Here is a 26,624-nt window from a genome sequence, read left to right as displayed (position 1 = left end):
TGTCCTTAGGTTAGTTACGTTTAAGTAGTTCTAAGTTCTAAGGGACTGATGACCTCAGCTGTTAAGTCCCATAGTGTTCAGAGCCCAAGGCAGTTTCGCCAGATAATAATTGAGAGTGACTGTGACCACGGTGTACAGTTGGTGTGACAATTTCAGGGTGTATACTACTAGGTTTAACAATCTGTAGCACAAAACTGAAATATAGGACGATGGCAAAATTTTGTACACGGCTGCACGTTCAGAGACCGTAAATAGTTACAATTGAAAGAAAAACAGCCCTCGGTCACTATTTTTAACAAATTAACATGGTTTCAACACCGCTAGTAGTGTCTTCTTCAGAATTTAAAACAAAGAGTGGTCTCTACTCTATAACATGCTCACAGAATAATGACTAAAAACGTATGATAGGGTATAAGTTTTGCAACCTGCACCACACAAGTAACGAGCAGCCCTTAGTGGCTCGCTATCACAGTTTTCTTTATCTTAAATATCTTTGGGGCTAATGCCCTTTTGGCATATTTATTATTTTATTGTTGTTGTGGTTGTTGTCGTCTTCAGTCATGAGACTGGTTTGATGCAGCTCTCCATGCTACTCTATCCTTTGCAAGCTTCTTCATCTCCCAGTGCCTACTGCAATCTGCATCCTTCTGAATCTGCTTAGTGTATTCATCTCTTGGTCTCACTCTACGATTATTGCCCACCACGCTGCCCTCCAGTACTAAATTGGTGATCCCTTGATGCCTCAGAACACGTCCTACCAACCGATCCCTTGTTCTAGTCAATTTGTGCCACAAACTTCTCTTCTCCCCAATTCTATACAATACTTCTTCATTAGTTATGTGATGTACCCATCTAATCTTCAGCATTGTTCTGTAGCATCACATTTCGAAAGCTTCTATTCTCTTCTTGTCCAAACTATTTATCGTCCGTGTTTCACTTCCATACATGGCTACACTACATACAAATACTTTCAGAAACGACTTCCCGACACTTAAATCTATACTCGATGTTAAATTTCTCTTCTTCAGAAACGCTTTCCTTGCCAGTCTACATTTTATATCCTCTCTACTTCGACCATCATCAGTTATTTTGCTCCCCATATAGCAATTCTCATTTAGTACTTTCAGTGTCTCAATTCCTAATCTAATTCCCTCAGCATCGCCCGACTTAATTCGACTACATTCCATTATCCTTGTTTTGCTTTTGTTGATGTTCATCTTATATCCTCCTTTCAAGACTGTCCATTCCGTTCAACTGCTCTTCCCAGTCCTTTGCTGTCTCTGACAGAATTACAATGTCATCGGCAAACCTCAAAGTTTTTATTTCTTCTCGATGGGTTTTAATACCTACTCCGAATTTTTCTTTTGTTTCCTTCACTGTTTGCTCAATATAGAGATTGAATAACATCGGGGAGAGGCTACAACCCTGTCTCACTACCTTCCCAACCGCTGCTTCCCTTTCATGTCCCTCGACTCTGATAACTGCCATCTGGTTTCTGTGCAAATTGTAAATAGCTTTTCGCTCCCTGTATTTTACCCCTGCCACCTACAGAATTTGAAAGAGAGTATTCCAGTCAACAATGTCAAAAGCTTTCTCTAAGTCTACAAGTGCTAGAAATGTAGGTTTGCCTTTCCTTAATCTAGCTTCTAAGAAAAGTCGTAGGGTCAGTATTGCATCACGTGTTCCGATATTTCTACGGAATCCAAACTGATCTTCCCCGAGGTTGGCTTCTACTAGTTTTTCCATTCGTCTGTAAAAATTCCGCGTTAGTATTTTGCAGCCGTGGCTTATTAAACTGATAGTTCGGTAATTTTCACATCTGTGAACACCCGCTTTTTTATAAATGACATAAGTACTGTCAGTCTTGTACGATGATTCCGTACAATCATACATTTTTAGTCATCATTCTGTGACCATGTTATAGAATATAGACCATTCTTTGTTTTAATTTCTGAAGAAGACACTCCTAGCAGTGTTGAAACCAGGTTGATTTGTTAAAAATAGTGACCGAGGGCTGTTTTTCTTTCAATTGTAGGAAGATGACACGTGTGGCACGTGCCGTGTTCGCCGGTTACCTCGCTTCTCGCGATACGAGGACTGTGACAGAGAACGGCGAGCGACTTACCGACGAGGGGTGAGAACTGCGCGGGAGGGCGCCACTCGGGGTAGTGCCTGGGGAAGCGCGGCCGCGTCCAGTGCGTGTGCAGCACCAGCCGGTAGACTGCCAGCCGGCCGGCCAGGCAGCGCTCGTGGGCCGGCACGGCGCTGGCCGCCGCGGCACCGGTCGCCAGCACCGCCACCACCAGCGCGAGCAGCACCAGGGGCTGCGGAGGCGGCAGCTGCGGAGGGCGCGTCATGTCTGCAGCGGCGTCGCGGGAGGACTGAGGCGGCGCGGCGCGGCACGCAGCCGGCTGCGGCACGCCGCACGCGTCAGCACGGACGCCCCTCCTGCCCCGCCACAACGCGGCCGCGTCCTCCAGCCAGCTACCGGCCTGCCCTGCCGTGCTCGACCGCCGCTCCTGCCTGCCTGCCTGCCGAGGCGCACCTTCCCAGAACGGAAGTGCCAGCTCTGCGGTTCCCTCCGGCTCTCCAAATGAAATAAGGTTATCAGTTTCGGCAACAGACAGGGCAGAAGCGGCCGCCTGATAGAAGACGATGCTCTCGCACTTAGTAATACAGCGTGAAAGTATCTAACCAAAATTGTTACCTTTTTTTCTGAAAGTACACTACTGGGCATTAAAATTGCTACATCAAGAAGAAATGCATATGATAAACGGGTACTCATTGAACAAATATATCATTCTACAACTGACATGTGATTACATTTTAATGCGATTTGGGTGCGTAGGTCCTGAGAAATCAGTACCCAGAACAACCACCTCTGGCCGTAATAACGCCCTTGATACGCCTGGGCATTGAGTCAAACAGAGCTTGGATGGCGCGTACAGGTACAGCTGCCCATCCAGCTTCAACACGATACGACAGTTCATCAAGAGTAGTGACTGGCGTATTGTGACGAGCCAGTTGCTAGGCCACCATATACCAGACGTTTTCAGTTGGTGAGAGATCTGGAGAATGTGCTGGCCAGGGCAGCAGTCGAACATTTTCTGTAAGCAGAAAGGCCCGTACACGACCTGCAACATGCGGTCGTGCATTAACCTGCTGAAATGTAGGGTTTCGCAGGGATCGAATGAAGGGTAGAGCCACGGGTCGTAACACATCTGGAATGTAACGTCCACTGTTCAAAGTGCCGTCAGTGCGAACAATAGGTGATCGAGACGTGCAGCCAGTGGCACCCCATACCATTACGCCAGTATGGCGATGACGAATACACGCTTCCAACTTGCGTTCACCGCGATGTCGCCAAACACGGATGCGATCATCATGATGCTGTAAGCGGAACCTGGATTCATCCGACAAAATGACGTTTTGCCATTTGTGCACCCAGATTCGTCGTTGAGTACACCATCGCAGGCAGTCCTGTCTTTGATGCAGCGTCAAGGGTAACCGCAGCCATGGTCTCAGAGCTGATAGTCCATGCTGCTGCAAACGTCGTCTAACTGTTCGTGCAGATGGTTGTTGTCTTGCAAACGTACCCATCTGTTGACTCAGTGATCGAGACGTGGCTGCACGATCCGTTACAGCCATTCGGATAAGACGCCTGTCATCTCGACTGCTAGTGATACGAGGCCGTTGGGATACAGCACGACATTCAGTATTACCCTCCTAAACCCATCGATTCCATATTCTGCTAACAGTCATTGGATCTCTACCAACGCCAGCAGCAATGTTGCGATACGATAAAGCGCAACCGCGATAGGCTACAATCCGACCTTTATCAAAGTCGGAAACGCGATGGTACGCATTTCTCCACGTTTCGTCAGGCAACGGCGGTCAACTGCTGTTTGTGTATGAGAAATCGGTTGGAAGCTTTCCTCATGTCAGCACGTTGTAGGTGTCACCACCGGCGCCAGCGTTGTGTCAATGCTCTGAAAAGCTAATCATTTCCATATCACAGCATCTTCTTCCTGTCGCTTAAATTTCGCGTCTGTAGCAAGTCATCTTCGTGGTGTAGCAATTTTAATGGCCAGTAGTGTATCATTGATAAGAGTGTTCTAAATTAATTTTTCAACAAACCTGCATCTGACTGCGTCTGTGAACGTGTTTCATACACTCCTCCATTTTGCCAGGAATATAGCATGTATTTCACTCAGCAATCAAGTTTAAGAGAATAATGCCGTTTTTTGCAACGGCGTTAAGATGGTACAGAAAAATTAACTTTTGGCCCTAATGTTTACTTAAGGAAATTATATCTTGACTAGAATAACGCCAGTTCTGAAATGTCATAAAATTAGTTATTTGAATTAACTTTGCTCTGATAACGTCAGTTCGACCAAAATCGATTTCAAACCATGAATTGCACATATACCGGGTGATCAAAAAGTCAGTATAAATTTGAAAACTTAATAAACCACGGAATAATGTAGATAGAGAGGTAAAAATTGACACACATGCTTGGAATGACATTGGGTTTTATTAGAACAGAAAAAAACAAAGTTCACAAAATGTCCGACTGATGGCGCTGGACAGCAAAACGCCAGTGACCGCGCATGAGAATCGTGCATAAAAGGATCTGTAATGAGAGAGAGAATCAGATGCGCCAGCAATCACAGCATGTTAACGTTACCTGAAAAGGCGCTTTTAGTGAAGCTGTATTATCAGAATGGGCTTCAAATGGCTCTGAGCACTATGGGACTCAACATCTGTGGTCGTAAGTCCCCTAGAACTTAGAACTACTTAAACCTAACTAACCTAAGGACATCACACACATCCATGCCCGAGGCAGGATTCGAACCTGCGACCGTAGCAGTCGCGCGGTTCCTGACTGAGCACCTAGAACCGCTAGACCACCGCGGCCGGCTATCAGAATGGGGAATGTGCTAGTTCAGCGTTACGATCCTATCGCCATAGGAAGGGGATTCGAACGGGGAAAGGTCCGTTGACAAATGCAGCTGTGGCGAGAATGATTTTGAAGTTCGAAGCCACGGGTTGTTTACACGATAGACCCCGTAGTGGCAGACCGAGCACAAGCCGTAATGCTGCTGAAACAGTTCAGGAAGAAATGGAGACTGTAGGGGATTCATCTATGCACGGGGAAGTCAGCGCTCGTGCAGTCACACGTCGCACTGGCATACCATACACTACTGTTTGGTTGGCACTTACCCGTACCCTCCGATGCTATCCGTACAAAATCCATCGGCATCATCAACTGTTACCTGGCGATTTAGTGAAGCGGAGGGCATTTGCGGTATGGGCGTTTCAAAAGATGGCGGAAGATGACGATTGGTGCAGTAATGTGTTGTGGACTGACGAAGCTCATTTCACGCTCTTGAGGGTCTGTCAACGCCCACAACTGCAGAATTCAGACTACCGAAAATCCTAGAACTGTCGTGGAAAATCCATTGCACGACGAGAAAGTCACGGTTGGATTTACCACATCTACCGTTATCGGGCCTTTTTTCTTCGTTCAAACGCGTGATTCTGGTTTTGTAACTGCTACCGTGACGGGTGAGAGGTACGCCGATATGTTACAGAATCGCATCATCCCCAGCCTGGCTGATAAACACCTGATGGAACGCACGGTGTTTATGCAGGATGGCACTCCACCCCATATTGCTAGACGCGTGAAAGATCTCTTGCGCGCGTCGTTTGGTGATGATCGTGTGCTCAGCCGCCACTTTCGTCATGCTTGGCCTCCCAGGTCCCCCGACCTCAGTCCGTGTTATTATTGTCTTTGGGGTTACCTGAAGGCGCAAGTGTATCGTGATCGACCGACATCTCTAGGGATGCTGAAAGACAACATCCGACGCCAATGCCTCACCATAACTCCGGCCTTGCTTTACAGTGTTGTTCACAACATTATTCCTCGACTACAGCTATTGTTGAGGAATGATGGTGGACATAGTGAGCATTTCCTGTAAAGAACATCATCTTTGCTTTGTCCTACTTTGTTATGCTAATTATTGCTATTCTGATCAGATGAAGCGCCATCTGTCGAACATTTTTTGAACTTTTGTATTTTTTTGTTTCTAATAAAACCCCATGTCATTCCAAGCAGGTGTGTCAATTTGCGCCTCTCTATCTACATTATTCCGTGATTTATTCAGTTTTCAAATTTATACTGATTTTTTGATCACCCAGTATATTGCATAGAGGTCTCATTTTCTTTACATTCTTTCATTGGTGGGTAACTTTACTTTACTACTCATTTTCATATTCAATACAAGCAAAGGATGTGGATTATGATTCAGGCTGTTATATTTAAACACAATGTTGATCTCAATATGTATATTATTAAAATTTTAAGTCATACACAAAACCTACCAATTCAAACATTTTTGTAGCACGAACCACTCTAACAAAAAATTTTACAAAACGCTTACTGCGTCAAACCTTGGACATACGAATCCTAACTCTGAACATTATCTAACAAAAACCAATTTGAAATGATTATATATCTTCTCTAATTCACGTGCTAAAGTTTGGTCAGGGGCAGCGACCTACCTTAAAGCTGTCTGCACACGTCTGCTTCCTCCGGGCACCTAGCTGCGACTGCTCGGATTTTTACTGCGCGCGCCCGGCTCTCTTACCTATCAAAGATGATCCTACTCAAAGATATTATACTCGTTCCACCTTTAGGTTGCAACTACCAACTTTATTTTCTGGAGCTACCCTGATCCGACCTTAGCACATACCTTTCAAGCGCAGTGCTCAGGCGCTGGAAATCCGAAAATTCTGCAAAGAACAGTTTCCGAAAAGCATTCATAGTTTACAAGCAGCGTTCCATACTACTGTACGACTTATTTTTTCCCATCATTCGTGGTGCACTATTCGACTCATCATCATAGTTGCAAGTATACAGTCGCAGGCGCATTATCTTTGGTGTTCCGCCAGATATTTGTAATTTTGTTTTTGCAATATGTGGCTTGAGGTTGTGTCAGACGACGATCAGTTTGGCTTTAGGAGAGGTAAAGGCACAAGAGAGGCTATTGTAACGTTGCGTTTCATAATGGAAGGAAGACTACAGAAAAATCAAGACACGTTCATAGGATTTGTCGACCTGAAAGACGTGTTCGACAGTGTAAAATGGTGCAAAATGTTCGAAATTCTAAGAAAAATAGGTGTAAGCTACAGGAAAAGATGGGTAATATGCAACATGTACAAGAGCCGAGACGGAATAAATGGCTCATCAGTCCCCTGGAACTTAGAACTACTTAAATCTAACTAACCTAAGGACATCACACACATCCAAGCCCGTGGCAGGATTCGAACCTGCGACTGTAGCGGTCGCGCGGTTCCAGGCTGAAGCGCCTAGAACCGCTCGGCCACTCCGGCCGGCCTGAGAGCGAATAATGAGAGTGTACGACCAAGAACGAAAAATAACTTCTCCCGGACAGACCATGAAGACCCAACGATACCGACCGGTCGCCGTGTCATCCTAGGCCCATAGGCATCACTGGATGCGGATATGGAGGCGCTTGAGTTCAGCACACCGCTCTCCCGGCCGTATGTCAGAGACCGAAGCCGCTACTTCTCAATCAAGTAGTTCCTCAGTTTGCCTCACAAGGGCTGAGTGCACCCCGCTTGCCAACAGCGCTCGGCAGACCGAATGGTCATCCATCCAGTTCTAGCCCAACCTGCTTCGGTGATCCGCTGTTACCACTGCGGCAAGGCCGTTGGCCACCAAGAACGGAGTGCTCGGATTAAAAAGTGTGTAAGACAGCGGTGTAGTCTTTCGCCCTTACAGTTCGATCTGTACATCGAAGAAACAATGACAGAAAAAAAAAGTTCAGGAGTGGAATTAAAATTCAAGGTGAAAGGGTATGAACGATACGATTCGATGATGACATTGCTATCTTGAGTGAAAGTGAAGACGATCTGCTGAATGGAATGGACAGTCTAATGAGTACAGAATATGGATTGAGAACAAATCGAAGACAAACGAAAGTAATAAGAAGCAGCAGCAATGAGAACTGCGAGAAACTTATCAGGATTGATGGTCACGAACTAGAGAAGTAATTCTATTACATAGGCAGCAAAATAACCAATCACGGACGGAGCAAGGTGGGCATCATAAACAGACTAGCAGTGGCATTCCTGGCCAAGAAAAGTCTACTAGTATCAAACATAGGCCTTAATTTGAGCAACAAATTTCTGAGAATATGCGTTTGGAGCACAGTATTCTGTAGTAGTGAAACATGGACTGTGGGAAAACCGGAACAGAAGATAATCGAGCCCCCGTCAGAGGTTCGAGTCCTCCCTCGGGCATTGGTGCTGTGTTGTCCTTAGCGTAAGTTAGTACAAGTTAGTTTAAGTAGTGTGTAAGACTAGGAACCGATCACCATAGCAGTTTGGTCCCTTGGCCATTCACACACACACACACACACACACACACACACACGCACACAGAAGACAATCGAAGCATATGAGATGTGGTGCTACGAATGAATATTGAATATTAGGTAAACTGATAAGTTAAGGAACGAGATTTGGGCAGAATCGTAGAGGAAAGGAATATGTGGAAAACACTGACAAGGCGAAGGAATATGACGATCTGATATCTGTTAAAAATCAAAGAATGACTTCCATGGCACTGGAGGGAGCTGTAGAGAGTACAAACTGTAGAGGAAGACAAAGATTGGAATACATCCAGCAAATAATTGAGGACGTTGATTGCAAATGCTAGTCTGAGATGAGGAGACTGACTCAGGAGAGGAATTCATGGCGGGCCTTCATCAAACCAATCAGAAGACTGATAACTCAAAAAAAAAGAAAAAGAAAAAAAATGAACGATCCTTGATTCAGCGCAACGTCTGCTCACCACGTTTTTCATGCAACGCTCAGTGTCTATGGAAAGCGTCGCTTTGTTTCCCGTTACAAACAAAATGATTTTTAAAGTTACATGCCCATTCAGTTGAGCGGTCCCATATTAGTCTAGTCCGATATTTGTTTATTGATACTTATTAAGCGGGACAAAACAGCAAAACATGAAGAGTAAACAGCAAACAGTGACTGAGTAGCGCTGCATGCTTGGCGGCAGCAGTCAGCGCAGGCTAGGCTAAACTAATTTGAGACAGCTCTACCGAATGAGCACATAACATTCCACTTTAAAAATCATTGTGGTTGTAACCGGAAACAAAGCGACGCTTTCCATGGACACTGGGCGTCGCATGATGAGCAGTATCTGTCTGCTCTGACTCCAGCTGCATGTTGTAAAAATAGAATTGCAAGTATCTGCCGAGTCACCAGAGAAAATGCGCCTGCCGACTCTTACAGGAGAGTCACCCTATATAAAGGAAATTATACGTAATGTGTTGGCTAGATCCGATACGATTATGTAGTAAAAGGTTAATTACAAAATTGATACACTATAAAATTATATTTCTAGAATTAAGAAGATAAACCAAATCATATGTGTACAGTCTGAAATCACGTTAACTTGGTACTAATTATTGTTACAAAAAGCATAAAAACAAGCTTAAGAAAGAAGGACGACATGAGGTTTGCAGGAGGCCTAGCTTTTGCCCTTGTCGTTTCCATTTACTGAACACCTTTCCCACACGGGAAAAAGTAGGCAGACGCGGCGAACACTGTTGAGACAGGGGTAACGGATGGCCTTGTCGCGTTCCGTTTTGGGAACAAATTTAACATGGAAAAAGCTCACCGCACGCAGACTGAGCAGTGAAAAGTAGCCGGACAGGAATGACGGTGTTGAGGAAGACGTTTATTACTACTTACGTATTAAAAAGTCCTCTCTGGTAATTATTCGCCGTTGCTGCAAGAATTACCAGCCTCAGTCATGGGTCTGCAGCAGTTTCACAGCTTTGCTCCAAACGCGCTGAACACAGTATGTGTAGTCTTGACGACGTCGTTGTCATATTGTTTATTACTACTTATGTATTAAAAAGTCCTCTCTGGTAATTATTCGCCGTTGCTGCAATTAAAAAGTTCTCTCTGGTAATTATTCGCCGTTGCTGCAAGAATTACCAGCCTCAGTCATGGGTCTGCAGCAGTTTCACAGCTTTGCTCCAAACGCGCTGAACACAGTATGTGTAGTCTTGACGACGTCGTCGTCATATCGTTTATTACTACTTACGTATTAAAAAGTCCTCTCTGGTAATTATTCGCCGTTGCTGCAAGAATTACCAGCCTCAGTCATGGGTCTGCAGCAGTTTCACAGCTTTGCTCCAAACGCGCTGAACACAGTATGTGTAGTCTTGACGACGTCGTCGTCATATCGTTTATTACTACTTACGTATTAAAAAGTCCTCTCTGGTAATTATTCGCCGTTGCTGCAAGAATTACCAGCCTCAGTCATGGGTCTGCAGCAGTTTCACAGCTTTGCTCCAAACGCGCTGAACACAGTATGTGTAGTCTTGACGACGTCGTCGTCATATCGTTTATTACTACTTACGTATTAAAAAGTCCTCTCTGGTAATTATTCGCCGTTGCTGCAAGAATTACCAGCCTCAGTCATGGGTCTGCAGCAGTTTCACAGCTTTGCTCCAAACGCGCTGAACACATATGTGTAGTCTTGACGACGTCGTTGTCATATCGTTTTAGCCTGAGACGTGAAGAAACTGCAGAAATGTTTTCGGAAACTCATACTCAGCTGCAATGGACGTAACAAGAAAAGCTGAAATGAGGTTCCAGGTACTGCAAATACACCGTATTCTCCTTTTTATCTTTTGTACTCCCTCTTCGAACCACTTTTCTGGAGTCCGTCGTTCCTGCCGCAGAACAGCTGGCTCACACTTCCTGGAAGTCTGCGAGATTATGTCTGCGCAGAGGTTTCTTTATCACAGTAGGTGGAAATCAGAAGCGACCAAGTCAGGAAACGGTTCATGTGGCCGTACCTGGAACCCCATTTCAGCGATGGCAGCCACGGTTTCTAACTCGTATGAGGATAATGGTTGTTGTGTTGCAAGAGCACTTTTCATGACGGTGCACTCTCTCCACATACTATCACCAATCGCCTGGGGCAAATATCCGCTGTATTTACACGACCCTGCACAGAAACTACGTTTTTCAGTGCTTTCCCTGATAATCACAGTCCATGTTGTCCGCTGATGTAATAACAGTGGCTGGGAAAATTGGCTGTGCTGTGCAAGGATTAAATGTCTGGAAGTTGCCCTGCCAGCTACGGTTAGACGAAAGTACTACATACTTGCAACTTAAATGAGGAGTCAAATGGCGCACCATGGATGATGGCAAAGGTCGGAGTGTAATTCAAAATGGAACGGCCCTCCTACAGGCAACATTTTTCAGCTTTCTCAGCTAACTTTCAGGAAGAAGTAGCATCAAAACTTCGAGCCTCTAAAACGGTACGTATTCTAAAAAATTGCATGCTGTGTTGAACATATCGTCTGTCTTTAAACTTGTACCGTTACGCCTCGCTTGTCCATCCCTTCCGCTAACAAATAGCACCCAATGAAGGTCATGCCATACCTTGTGGCCTCGAAAGTACCTGACTCGATTCTACTTGCAGCAATGAATCAAGCAGTCACTTTGGATACTGGTTAATCGAAGCTAATCATGGGGACATAGGTGAACAGCAAGGGCAGTACCACATTCATAACAACGGGAAGGGCCCAAATTCTACTCCTAAATTGCAACATGTTCTCCATCCAAGATTTGCAACAGAAACCGAAAATTAAGCAACGAAGTAGGAAGAGTGTACTAGTGATCAGTATGAAGTTCACATGTTATCAAGTTATAAATAAAATAAAGTTAGAAAATGCAAATAAAGTAAAAGTTAGGAAATGCAAATAAAGTAAAAGTTAGAAAATGCAAATAAAGTAAAAGTTAGAAAATGCAAATAAAGTAAAAGTTAGAAAACGCAAATAAAGTAAAAGTTAGAAAATGCAAATAAAGAAAAGTTAGAAAATGCAAATAAAGAAAAGTTAGAAAATGCAATAATGAAGCCCCTGTGAGGGTCGAGACGTTTGGGAAAGAGAAATGCTAGCAATGAGGAGTAACAGTGGAACATGATCGCTTGCTACTAGAGTTCTAAGGCAATCATATGTTACCGTAGACTATCATAAATAAGCGTAGACTACGGAAGTTTTCCTAACAGCCTTTGGCAGTTAAGATCAGAACTGCATTACCTATAAATTAGGTGTGTTGCACACCTATTGAGCGTTACCTCATTTCACTTTGTTTGCATACGTGATCAGTGTCTTACCAGAATCCCCTAGAAACTGGAAGCAGTGAACCATCTAGAAACTGAGTAAGTATATATACAAATAAAACAGTTTCTGTGTCAGTCACTTGATTATTTTGCCACTACATGTTTCGATGGATCACATCATCATCTTCGTGTGGAGGTTTATTTACATTTATGTTGTTGATGAAGAGTACAGTTGTCTTCTCACAGTTGCAGACCAAAGGCACTGTAGTTTATTTTGCGACTTTTGCAACAAACTGTTTCAAAAGCTTTGACAAAATACTTAAGCATTCTCATAATTTACAGTTTCAATGCACAGCAATTAACGTAACAACTCCCATTCATCCCTCAATGAGCTGAATATACAATATATATGCATGATCTGTCGTAATCTTTTCATCTATAAGAAGTTACTGTACTAATTTAAGTGGGCACATATCTGTATTCACGTGCTGCCCATTCACATTGTTTTTAAATAACAGGAAAACATATTTATGTACATAACCATTTAATCATTATTTTTGTATCCAATGCTGCAGTACAGTCACATTTTAAAAAAATGTATCTAGAACCACCTAATATAGTAACTGAGTTGAGCACATGTCAATGTTCTGGTCAAACCTATTCATAGTTTTAAAAAAAAATAGAAACTATGTATTCTACCTCTGCATGCAATGTAAACAAACATATCTGTAACATGTACAACATCTTTGAGGCGGCAGTGCGAATGTAATATGCAGCGGAGATTACATACATCAAGCAACACTGTGCAAACTTTTTACAACTCTACCGTCCCTGTAAGAGCAATTCACTGGTCGAAATTCATTACTTTAAACTACAAAGTGCCTTTTCTAAATAAACAATTTTTATCATTGGCAAAAACGCAATGTAACCTACATTTCCATGGTCTGCAACTGTGAAAATACGTATGTTCTCTTCACCAACACCACCTACGTAACCATCGGAACGCGTAGTGGCAAAATAAACAAGTGACTGACGCTGCAACTGTTTTATTTGTATTTATCAACAGTCGCAGCCCTCATAATGTCGTCGTTACAGACGAAATATTTATGGCTAAGGATATACAAAAGGCTGCGTAATCTCAAGAAACAGTTTGTTCTACACAGTAATCCTCATGTACGTCTGTTACTTAAAAATAAACGGTATTATAGCAAAACTGAAATTGTTAGAGTTTAACTCAAGCTTTATTCGAAAATTGTAGATATGTAACGTGAAACAGTGAGATGTTGTAGTAAAACTAAGAAACTAAGTCATCATATAGCACTATAAAACGCAGAAAAGGTGAAAAAAGATAAAAAAGCTCAAAACAAAAACATATCAAATATCGCTTAACAACTTCGTCGAGCTTATATAAAATATGTTTCAGTTATTCATAAACAACTTTCGACTTATCAGGAACAATAGGAAGCTCTTGCCTTTGGTCATGATGAAGAACATTCTGTTGAGTACAAAATAACAATAATAATTATGTAGATTTTTTATGCTTTTGCACGTAAACTTTACTTGCATCAAAAGTAATTGCTTTGGTTACATAAAAGCACCGAAGTTTTTATTACCTACAAAATGCAATATACTGTATATTTTGTAATGATATACGATACACAATTGACTAACACTGAACGATTTGCTGTTCTAGTTATGTGCAAAACAAATCAACAAAAAACAAAGAGCAGTCTTCGGCTCCCAGTTTCTCTCACACACTTTCATTTACTCATTTTCCCTAACAATGCTGTCAGTACTACTGGCAATCCTACCATTTACTACGTCATTTACGTATGGACCAAAACTATCTCACCGCACGTAGTGACGGACACCGACTCTACGTGTTCACTCCAGGACATCGAAAACAGTGAGACTAAGTGACCCTTTTGGGTCCCATTTAAAAATTCTGTCAGAGCAAGAACGCAGCAGTGTCAAGATAACCTCTATTTTCTGTTGCCTCCCTAAATGGACGTTTCCTACAAAAAGCTATATCTGCCTTACAAGAAAGTTCTGTAGGAACTCACCACGTCTGTTGGGTTGCCATTATCTGATTAGTCTTAACTGCCAGATACTTCGCAGGAATGTATTCCTGCGGTCTTACCGTACTTCTTCAAACCAAAGAGCTTTTCCAACGGTCACCGCTATCTTCAAGATGTCCAATAATTACAGTTTGAATGGCGTCGCCTTAAAATTGACCTAGCAGAAAATTACTCCTGTACAGAGGGAATGATGTTACTAATTTTCGTCTCTCGTCACGGGGACACAAAAATGGAGGCGTGATTTTCACTTATTTTAATTTATAGCTTATTTCCCTAGTAAAATAAATGTAGTACTACAAACTGAGCAGATGAGGAGACAACAGACGAGTCCGCACTCTCACCCGAACTATATTCCAAGGAACAGCTACGCACTGTTTCATAAGATTATACTGACCATTCTGCAGCGCGCCTCTTAAACCACTGACGACGCAGCACTCCGAAACACTGGGAGCTTGCGCTTTCCTCCAAATTTAATAACAATACACGGAAAACACATATTAATATCTGATACAACTAACGCAAGAAACGCACGTGCACAGCTTCTACGTTAATCTCCTCACGCTGCACTGCACTACTAGACGGCAAACTGTTTCTAAGTGTGCTTGTATGACAGGTAAGGCTTTCTTCGGGGAAACGCCACTTCGTCCACCACAAAGGCTGCGTTTTCCTCTGTTTAAAAATCAAATGTGGTATGGCATTTTGGTCCCATCCCAGATGTTCCGCTGCCTGGTGCAAGTATTTTTATTTGACGATACTTCAGCGACTTGCCGTCGATAGAGATGAATGTCGACGAGGACAACAAATACACACCCAGTTCCGATGGGAGAAAATTCGCGACCAGTTCTGGAATCGAGCACGGGGCTCGTGACTGAGATCAGCCACATGAACTCTAAGAACACGGGCTGCTGACCTCAGCTTACATACTACACGATGGTAATAAACGCTTACAATGGTGAGTGAAGAACGAGACTTTCCCCCATGTTACTTATCACGTCGCCGAGGTTGACAGTCTGTTACTATTACAGTTCTTATATCAATTGCAGGACACATGTACTTTTCTAATTCTCCGACAAAAGCTTTCATAACCATATATTTTTACTGAATTAAAATTTCTTGTAAGTTAAGCTAAAACGATTTACTAACCACTAATGTGAACAACCCCCCCTCCCCTGAACCATGGACCATGCCGTTGGCGGGAACGCTTGCGTGCCTCAACGATACAGATAGCCGTAACGTAGGTGCAACCACAACGGAGGGGTATCTGTTGTGAGGTCAGACAAACGTGTGGTTCCTGAAGAGTTTTTCCAGTAGTTGCAGGGGCAACAGTCTGGGTGATTGACTGATCTGGCCTTGTAACACTAACCAAAACGGCGTTCCTGTGCTGGTACTGCGAACGGCTGAAAGCAAGGGGAAACTACAGCCGTAATTTTTCCCGAGGGCATGCAGCTTTACTATATGGTTAAATGATGATGGCGTCTTCTTGGGTAAAATATTCCGGAGGTAAAATAATCCCCCATTCGGATCTACGGGCGGGGACTATTCAGGAGGACGTTATTATCAGGAAAAAGAAAACTGACGTTCTACGGATCGGAGCGTGGAATGTCAGATCCCTTAATCGGTCAGGTAGGTTAGAAAATTTAAAAAGGGAAATGGATAGGTTAAAGTTAGATATAGTGGGAATTAGTGAAGTTCGGTGGCAGGAGGAACACGACTTCTGGTCAGGTGAATACAGGGTTATAAATACAAAATCAAATAGGGGTAATGCAGGAGTAGGTTTAATAATGAATAGGAAAATAGGAGTGCGGGTAAGCTACTACAAACAGCATAGTGGACGCATTATTGTGGCCAAGATAGACACGAAGCCCACGCCTACCACAATAGTACAAGTTTATATGCCAACTAGCTGTGCAGATGACGAAGAAATTGAAGAAATGTATGATGAGATAAAAGAAATTATTCAGATAGTGAAGGGAGACGAAAATTTAATAGTCATTAGCGACTGGAAACCGGTAGTAAGAAAAGGAAGAGAAGGAAACGTAGGTGAATATGGAATGGGAGTAAGAAATGAAAGAGGAAGCCGCCTGGTAGAATTTTGCACGGAGCATAACTTAATCATAGCTAACACTTGGTTCAAGACTCATAAACGAAGGTTGTATACATGGAAGAAGCCTGGAGATACTGGAAGGTCTCAGATAGATTATATAATGGTAAGACAGAGATTTAGAAACCAGGTTTTAACTTGTAAGACATTTCCAGGGGCAGATGTGGCCCATTAGAACTACTGAGGCCATCAGTCCCCTAGGACTTAGAACTACTTAAACCTAACTTACCTAAGGACATCACACACACCCAAGACCGAGGCAGGATTTGAACCTGCGGCCGTAATGGTCGCGAGGCTCCAGACTGTCAATCTATTGGTTATGAACTGTATATTAAAACTGAAGAAATTGCAAAAAGGTGAGAATATGACGAGATGGGACCTGGATAAACTGAAAGAAGCAGAAGTTGTAGAGAGCTTCAAGGAGAGCATTAGGGAACGAGTGACAAAATGGAGGAAAGAAATACAGTAGAAGAAGAATGGGTGGCTTTGAGAGATGAAATAGTGAAGGTAGCAGAGGATCAAGTAGGTAAAAAGACGGAGGCTAATAGAAATCCTTGGGCAACAGAAGAGATACTGAATTTAATTGATGAAAGGAGAAAATATAAAAATGCGGTAAATGAAGCAGGCAAAAAGGAATACAAACGTCTCAAAAATGAGATCAACAAGAAGTGCAAAATGGCTAAGCAGGGAAGGATAGAGGATAAATGTAAGTATGTAAAGGCGCATATTACTAGAGGTAAGATAGACACTGCCTACAGGAAAATTAAAGAGACCTTTCCAGAAAAGAGAACCACTTGCATGAATATCAAGAGCTCAGAAGGAAACTCGTTCTAAGCAAAGAAGGGAAAGCAGAAAGGTGGAGGGAGTATATAGAGGGTCTATACAAGGGTGATGTTCTTGAGGACAATGTTATAGAAATGGAAGAGAATATAGATGAAGATGAAATAGGAGATATGATACTGCGTGAAGAGTTTGACAGAGCACTGAAAGACCTAAGTCGAAACAAGGCCCAGGGAGTAGACAACATTCCATTAGAACTACTGACAGCCTTGGGAGAGCCAGGCCTAACTACACTCTACCAACTAGTAAGCAAGATGTATGAGACAAGCGAAATACCCTCAGACATCCTGAAGAATATAATAATTCCAATCCCAAAGAAAGCAGGTGTTGACAGATTACCGAAGTATCAGGTTAATAAGTCACGGCTGCAAAGTGCTAACACGAATTCTTTACAGACGAATGGAAAAACTGGTAGAAGCCGACCTCGGGGAAGATCAGTATGGATTCGGTAGAATGGTTGGAACACGTGAGGCAATACTGAACCTACGACTTATCTTAGAAGATAGATTAAGGAAGGGCAAAGCTACGTTTCTAACATTTGTAGACTTAGAGAAAGCTTTTGACAACGTTGACTGGAATATTCTCTTTCAAATTCTGAAGGTGGCAGGGGTAAAATACAGGGAGCGAAAGGCTATTTACAAGTTGTACAGAAACCAGATGGGAGTTACAGGAGTCGTCGGACACAAAAGGGAAGCAGTGGTTGGGAAGGAAGTGAGACAGGGTTGTAGCCTATCCCCGATGTTATTCAATCTGTATGTTGAGCAAGCAGTACAGGAATCAAAAGAAAAATTTGGAGTAGGAATTTAAATCCATGGAGAAGAAATAAAAACTTTTAGGTTCGCCGATGACATTGTAATGCTGTCAGAGACAGCAAAGGACCTGGAAGAGGAGCTGAACTAAATGGACAGTGTCTTGAAAGTTGGATATAAGATGAACATCAACAAAAGCCAAACGAGGATAATGGAATGTAGTCGAATTAAATCGGGTGATGCTGCGGGGATTAGATTAGGAAATGAGACGCTTAAAGTAGTAAATGAGTTTTGCTATTTGGGGAGCAAAATAAATGATGATGGTCGAAGTAGAGAGGATATAAAATGTAGACTGGCAATAGCAAGGAAAGCGTTTCTGGAGAAGAGAAATTTGTTAAAATCGAGTATTGATTTAAGTGTCAGGAAGTGGTTTCTGAAGGTATTTGTATGGAGTGTAGCCATGTATGGAAGTGAAACATGGACGATAAATAGTTTGGACAAGAAGAGAATAGAAGCTTTCGAAATGTGGTGCTACAGAAGAATGCTGAAGATTAGATGGGTAGTTCACATAACTAATGAGGAGGTATTGAATAGAATTGAATAGAAGAGAAATGTGGGCACAACTTGACTAGAAAAAAGGATCGGTTGGTAGGGCATAATCTGAGGCATCAAGGGATCACCAATTTAGCATTGGAGGGCAGCGTGGAGCATAAAATTCATAGAGGTAGACCAAGAGATGAATACACTAAATAGATTCAGAAGGATGTAGGTTGCAGTAGATACTGGGAGATGAAGAAGCTTGCACAGGATAGAGTAGCATGGAGAGCTGCATGAAATCAGTCTCTGGGCTGAAGACCACAAGAACAATGTGAACAAATTAATATTATCATCAAAACATATCATACGTTCTGTTTCTGTTATTACGATCAAAATCTAGGCGCATGCTTTACGATATAAGTTGTGATCACATGAAATTACATTTGACGGGGTGTGGGTGGGGAAAGAAGAATGTAATAAACTATGACTCTCCCTACCACCTACAGTCCAACCAGCACCCATGCATCTTTCATAATCCTTCTTTCTCTCATTATAAGTAGTTTCGGAGATCTGTTCGCAGGGGACATCGAACATAAAAGTATTCGCCAACGCACTTCAGATGGCGTCATTGACGCAAACCGCCAACGGAAAGGAACGGGACGGAACATCACCTTCAAGAATGCTCGAAAATAAAGCTTTACTTTGACGTTCGTGGGAGGAGACTGGCGTCTTCCATAATCGTCGTAAGATAATATATTCACGGTGTATTCACTCGTGTTACGGTAGTGGATTTGGTATTTCTGTCTCTTCTTAATCTTTGTTTTAATGTTTGCTTTACTCTCGTGACAGATTGAGAATATTCAGTAACGGATATTTTTCGTATGTCTTCTTCCATAATAGAGACCATACATCAGAAATCGAAAAAGGTTTAGATTTACAACATCTGGGCGAAGAGCGAAACCTACTCTATATACAAACAAAAAGATAATCAGACGAAGCAATTTTCATAAAAAAAACCTTCTTTTAGCAGTAAAATATTCAGTTGCATTGAAAGAGAAAAATATAGGTTTTGGATCTTATTTGTGACATAGAATGAAAAAAGAACGTCAAGAATAAAATAAAAAGTTTTTTTTGTCATCTGTCTTGAGTGGTTCGATACGGCCCACTACGATTTTCTCTCCTGTGTCAACCTCTTCATCTCAGAGTAGTTCCTGCACTCTATGTCGTCAATTATTTGAATTCCAATTACTGTCTTTCCCTGAAGTTTTTATCCTCCACACTTCCCTCCATTACTATCGACGTTATTCACTGACGTCTTAAAACTCGTCCCGTCATTTTGTTCCTTCTTCTTGTCAATGTTTTCAACATGTTCCTACCTTCGCCGATTCTCCGGAGAAACCTCTCAATCCTTTTCTTATCAGTCCACCTTATTTTCAACATCATTTTGTAGCATCACGTCTATTCTCTTCTTTTCCCGTTTACTCACAGTCCATGATTTACCACCGTACAATGTTGTAATCCAAAGGTGCATTCTCAGAAATTTCTACCTACTATTAAAGTGAATATTTGATACTGGCAGACTTCTCTTGGCCAGGATGCTCTCCTTGTCATTGCTAATTGATTTTTTACGTCCTCCTTGCTTCGTTCGTCACTTACTATTTTGCGTCCAAGGTAGATAAATTACGTAACTTCGTCGTCCCCAATTTTGATGTTAAGTTTATGGCTAACTTCATTACTTTCTACTTTCTTCTCTCAATCCACGTTCTATACTTATTAAACTGTTTATTCCACTTAACGCGTCCTGTAATTCTTCTTCACTTTCACTAAAGGTAGCAATGTTATCTACGAATATTATCGCTGATATCCTTCCATTTTTGAACCTTCCTTTTATTTCCTTCATTGCTTTTTTCTATACATAAACTGGATAGTAGGGACGAAAGACTGCACCTCTGTCTCAAACACTTTCTAATCCAAGCATTTCTTTCTTGGTTTTCCACTGTTGTTGCCTCTTGGTGCTTTACAGAATTTCGAACATACAGCAGCATATTACATCGCTGAACGCATTTTTCCAGGTCGATAAATCTTATGATTGTGTCTTGATTTTTCTTAGCTCTTGCAACCGTTAACAATCGCAACATATGAACTACCTCTCTCCTTAGCTATCTGAAAGCCGAATTGACTGCCATTCTGCTGTGTATTATTCTTGCCACCAACTTGCAGGAATCAGCCGTCAAGCTGATTGTGCTATACCTCTCGCATGTATCTGCTCTTACTGTCTTCAGAGTGGGTGTATGATAATTTTTCGAAGGACTCATAGATTATACACACCAACTTCAATAGACACTTGGTTGGCACTTCTCCCAATGATTTCAAAAATTCCGAACGAATGCTTGATTTCATCGAAAGTCCCCCAAAGCTCTGTTAAATTCCCCTATGTCTTCCATATAGGCTAGAATTTGCTACTCACTCATGTCATCTGACGAGTTCTTCCATTTGTAGAGGCCTTCAGTATACCTTTTCACCTATTCACCCTCTCCTCTGGACTCAGCAGTTGAACTCCAGTTGCACTCTTAATGTTGACTCCCGTGCTTTAAATTTCATCGAAGTTGTTTTCACTTTTCTATATGCTTTTCTTCCGACGACCACTTCTTTTTCGATTTTTTCATATGTTTCCTTCAGCAATGCGCCTTGGTTTCCCTGTGTTTCCTATTTATTTCATTCTTAGTGAAATATATACCTGTATGTTGGAATTTCCCCTGAACATTTCTGTACTTCCTTCTTTCGTCGATCTGTTTAAGTACTTTTTCTGTTGTCCAAGGTTTCTTCGCAGTTACCTTTCTTAAGCCTATGTCTGTGCAGCTTCTCTGATAGCCCTTTTTAGAGATTTTCAACCCTTTTCAGTTATTCATTATAGCACTGTCTATAGACTCAGAACTTCCAACTATTCTCATGCTTCCTCCCTACTTCAATATCCAATTTCTTTCAATACTGACTGTTCGGCACGGGTCTCTTTTCTATTAATAGCTGAAATTTGTCGCAGTACTTAATAAGACGTTCTATTCTCTCATTTCTACTCTTTTTTTTGGGCGGGGGGGGGGGGGGTGCCTTATATCTCATCTGATTGGTTTGATGCCGGTCGCCACGAATTCCTCTCCTGTGTCAATCCCTTGTACGTCCTCAATTATTTGCTGGATGTTTTCCAATCTCTGTTTTCCTCTGCAGTTTTTGCTCTCTACAGGTCTCTCTAGTACCATGGAAGTTATTCCGTGATGTCTTAACAGATGCCCTACCAACGTGCCCCTTCTTGTCAGTGTTTTCCACACATTCCCTTCCTCGCCGATTCTACGGAGAACTTCCTCATCCCTTACTTATTAGTCCACCTCATTTTCAACATTCTTCTGTAGCAGTACGTCTGAAACGCTTCAATTCTTTTCCGCTCTGGCTTTCCCGCAGTCCACGTTTCAGTCCCATACCATGCTGTGCTCCAGACGTACGCTCTCAGAAATTTCTTCCTCAAATTAAGGTCTATGTGTGATACTAATATGCTTCTCTTGGCTAGGATTGCCCTTTTTACCAGTGCTAGTCGTCCTTTGATTCCCTGCTTATTCCGTCCATCATGGGTAATTTTGCACTATACCTTAACTTCATCTACTTCGTGATACCAATCCTGATGTTAAGTATCTCGAAGTTCTCATTTCTGCTACTTGTCATTACTTTGGTCTTTCTTCGATTTACTCTCAACCCATATTATGTACTCATTCCATTCAGCAGATCCAGTAATTCTTGTTCAGTTTCACTTAGGGTAGCAACATCATCAGCGCAACTTATTACTTTCATCTTGAATTTTAATTCCACTCTTGAACCTTATTTTTATTTCCGTCAGCGTTTCTTCGATGTGTAGATTGAACAGCAGGGCTGAAAGACTATATCCTTGTCTTACACGTCGATAGGTCGTGTGGAGAACAAAAGTGTTTAGGATCTTTGGTAGTGTTAACTCTGTCGCGTGGAGCGCGGGCAGAGAGAGTCTGGCGGGGGTAGTGCAGTGGAGCAGGTGTGTTGTGTGACGCTCCCGCGAGTTGCCGCGCTTTCGGGGTTGGGCAGCATTGTAATTGCGCTCGACTTGCTATGATAGTTTCTGACACGGTGTCGCGGACGGGAAGCATTAGCTGGCGCACATCAAGAGCCCGTTTCGCCTGGTGACCGTGTCGAGAAGAAGGCGCGCCAACATCCAGCTTCTGCAACAGCGACGGCCGACAATGAGTGACTGTCGCCAACTCCTCGATCGACGGCTTCAAACCTTCAATCAACCAACAAGGAAGACTGGAAGCACGTAAAGTTTTAGAACTGTATGGCAGACCTCAGCTTTTAAAATTGTTCCATTTGCCTCTTTAAATTACAGCAACGTAGCATGAACGTTTGTTGCTCATTGTCCCAATTTCATTACCAAGCAGGGTCCCTTCCTGTTCCGGAATGAACCCGAGTGTCGTTGAAATTCAAACGCCTGCATTAAAGTAATATCATTCGATTTCACTGCTTTAATTTCAAAGTTCAGTTAAGGTATTCATAGCTGGCTACAATATTTAGATTGTTACCGTATTTTGGCCTACCTGTGACTGCAGCTCAGCTTGGTACGTACTAAATTTTACTATTGTTAATTGTTCAGAATCATTTAATTCAGGTTCAAAGTTAAATCTCTTATTTCTAAATTGCGTAGATTCAAGTAGCTTTTGAAATGATTGTTGAGGTAGTCCAAGACTAACAGTATCTTACTGAATTTCGATGTGCTTCAGAAACAAAGCTCACTATTAACTTTAGTCACAAAATTAACTTTCGATTTTCCGGTTTTATTAATTCCTTTGCTAAATTAAATCAGAGTGTAGCGAAATTTATTACTTCTGACAAACTTTCAGTTTTCACACTACACGTGTCAACCTTCAGTTGCCACGCTTCTAGTGCTAATTATATGTGTAATAACCTTTCTCTTTCAGTTACTATAGTAATTATCCTTAGAACTGGCGACCGTAATTTCCCCCAAATCTCAAATATCTAATTAGCGCCAATTAATTGTTAACGTGACGACCGCACATTTACTTTCTTTATTAACTTTACCGCGTTTCAAAATTAATTTCCACCAGTTTCATTTGCATTTTTCCTTTCATTTAGATGTAACCCTTTCCTCCCTCTTTACCGACAGATTAACTTCGGTGACGATTGCTTTTTCCAAATTTCCATTAGGTACACGCGGTTTCATTTTTCACTGTCATTAAGGTCGATAAGTGAGGGGGAGGTTACAAACTTACCCGTCTTTCCCTATAGCTTCCCTATTCTTCCTGACTAATCTCTTAAGCTCCAGCGTACTCTTCATCACTGCTAAATTGTAATCTGAATTTTTACCTGTTCCTGGGTACACCTTACAACCCAATATCTAATTTCGGAATCTTTTCTCGACCGTAATGTAATCTAACTGAAATATTCCCGTACCTCCCGGCCTTTTCCAAGTATAGCTTCTCCTCTTGTGATTCTTGAACAGAATATTCGCTATTATTAGCATTTTTTTTTTTTTTTTTTTTTGCAGGACGTAATTAGTTCAAATGGTTCAAATGGCTCTGAGCACTATGGGACTTAACATCTTAGGTCATCAGTCCCCTAGAACTTAGAACTACTTTAACCTAACTGACCTAAGGACAACATACACCTCCATGCCCGAGGCAGGATTCGAACCTGTGACCGTAGCAGTCCCGCGGTTCCGGACTGCAGCGCCTAGAACCGCACGGGCACCGCGGCCGGCACGCAATTAGTTTTTCTCCTTACTCATACCTAGTATCAATCCCATTTCGTAAATTACACGATCGGTATCGCCATATACTCTCCATATCTCTTCATCATTGGTTGTGACGTCGGCCTAGTTTTGCTGGCGTTGGTTGCAGTTGATTCTGATGAGGGCAGCGCTATCATTGAACTCTTCGCAATAATTCTCTCTCTGCGCTACCTTCAAATTCATATCGAGTGTTAGAGCCGTCATATCATTTTCTGCTGCGGTTGACATTACCCTGTACTCGTCTTATCAGAAATCTTTATTTTCTTTCCATTTCACCTCACTGGCTCCCATTATATCTAGAGCGAGACATTTAATTTTCATTTTCAGAATCCTTAGCTTTCCCACCATGTTGAAACTTCGGGCATTCCACGTCTCACTCGTAGTGTAATTCCGTTTCGCTGGTTATTCAGTCTTTTTCACACGATGACAACCTCTTGGCAGACCCCTGGCGGAGATCCGAATGAAGGACTAACTCTTAATTTTTTGGCGCTGAAGGATTCACAATGACACGTTTCAATTATAGCCCATATATTTTATGAATACAGACTGTGTTTTTAATCTTGTAGTTTCCACTGACTTTTGCATCCTCGTGCATTTGATCACTGCTGATTATTCCTCCTTTTAGAGGCAGTTTCCCACCCCAAGGGCATGATGACCGGAAAGTCTGTCCGCTCCTCCGTCCAAGACTGTTGGCAGAATCAGGCCGGCTCCTAATACATCTGCATCTACCTCTAAGTGGCTATTATACAATCCACAATTAGCTGCCTGGCAGACAGAGTCTTTCGTCGCCATTGTCGATGATTTTGCACCAAATTCAAGAAGTGACTGGGTTTGAACCCCGAGCCCAAGTCGTTTCGATTTCTAGTCACAGACGGCACCGCTCCTTCTTCTACTTAAGTATTTTTTCGTTGTTTATCTTCAGCAGGTCTGTGCGGATGTCGCACGACGATCCTCAAATTCCATCGATGAAATCTTCACTTAGGTTTTTTCTATTCTTTTCTTTTTTGTTGTAATTACAAAGGGCGGCCAGTCTCCTGATCGAGCACGCTGAATTAGTGTGTCTGCACAAGTCTGTTGCGGCTTTCTCTCTGATTTTGTATCTACATATTTTCTTGATCAAATAAATGTTGATTTTTTTAAAAATATTTGTATGACAAATTTATTCTTTTACTTCTGAGCATCATGGAAAATTCACCGTACTGTCTTTGACAATAACATTCATCATTAATTTTGCTGTGGCTGTTAATTAACATTGATATCATTATCAGGTCCTTTAGCAATTTCCGTGGCGATTAATTTACGCACTTTACCTCTCCAGTTATGTATATTCTGACTCTTTGTAACTTGGGTCGCATATCATAATCTCTGAGTTACTCAATATGATTTTGACGTTCCACTATTGCTTTTGTTCTTCACGTTCTGTTGACATTCAATGTGAAACCAACTTACGACAGCAGAGCTGCTACAGCTCGCATATTACCCATCTCTTTATCTGTTTGAAGGATTTCCAATACTTTTTCAACAAACTTGCTTGTATTCGCAAATATATTCGGATATCATAGTAAGTAGCTGTTCATCTTGCAGGTAGCTTTGCTGGCGCTCTATTGAAGGGCGCCGGGTTCGATTCCCGGCGTGGTTGGGGATTTTCTTCGTTCGAAATTGGATGTATTCCAAAATTACAATTCGCACATTTCTTTTCTGATAGCATTGTCCGTCGGATAACTTTACCTGCGATAAATATTGTATCTAAACAGGGAGAGTTATTAAGTGCAGGGGAGTGCACTGCAATGAGTAAATACGGTGTTAAGCCAGTTCTTCACAATATTCTTCCTTCCAGGAGTGCTAATGATGCCAGGTGTGCAGGGAAGTTCGGTGAAGATTGGACGGTAAAAGAGGAGTATTTCGGAAGTAAAGCCGTAAATGTCTTCCTGTGAAAAGACACAGCTCTCGGGTTCGAGTACCGTACCGTCACAATTTTTAATCCGCCAGGAACACCATGTATAAATGATCTGGTGCATAACGTTGAAAGTTCCATGACACTTTTCGAGGATAGTGCCGTTGTGTACAGAGAATCGCAACGCTAGAAAATTGTAGCGAAATGTAGGAAGATCTTCAGGGGATCGACGATTGATGCAGAGATTGCAGTATAACATAAAATCACGCATTGTGCATAAATAGCCAGAAAAACTTGTCGTATGATTACACGATTGCAGAACAATCACATGAGTCATAAAATACACGGTTCAAAAGAATTAGGGGAACACGTTTATCAAATGTATTTTGATACAGGCGGTCTTATTGCATGGCTTCA

General features: G+C 42.2%; 1 protein-coding gene across 1 annotated transcript in view; it reads right to left on the bottom strand.

Annotated features, from left to right (window-relative positions):
* The window catches only part of LOC126482007 (spondin-2-like), a 251,315-nt gene extending 225,518 nt beyond the window's left edge, over positions 1–25,797 (bottom strand). The window contains exons 1-2 of the mRNA XM_050105974.1: positions 25,763–25,797; positions 2,126–2,448 (exon numbers count right to left, since the gene is read on the bottom strand). Coding sequence (XP_049961931.1) covers positions 2,126–2,448; positions 25,763–25,797 — 358 coding nt within the window. The remainder of the gene's footprint in view (positions 1–2,125; positions 2,449–25,762) is intronic.
* Between the last annotated feature and the right edge of the window lie 827 nt (positions 25,798–26,624).

The sequence above is a fragment of the Schistocerca serialis genome, chromosome 5 (genome assembly GCF_023864345.2).
Source record: "Schistocerca serialis cubense isolate TAMUIC-IGC-003099 chromosome 5, iqSchSeri2.2, whole genome shotgun sequence".
NCBI classification, from domain to species: Eukaryota; Metazoa; Arthropoda; class Insecta; order Orthoptera; family Acrididae; genus Schistocerca; species Schistocerca serialis.
Note: the sequence above shows the minus strand (reverse complement) of the source record. Positions and strands in the feature narration are given on the sequence as shown.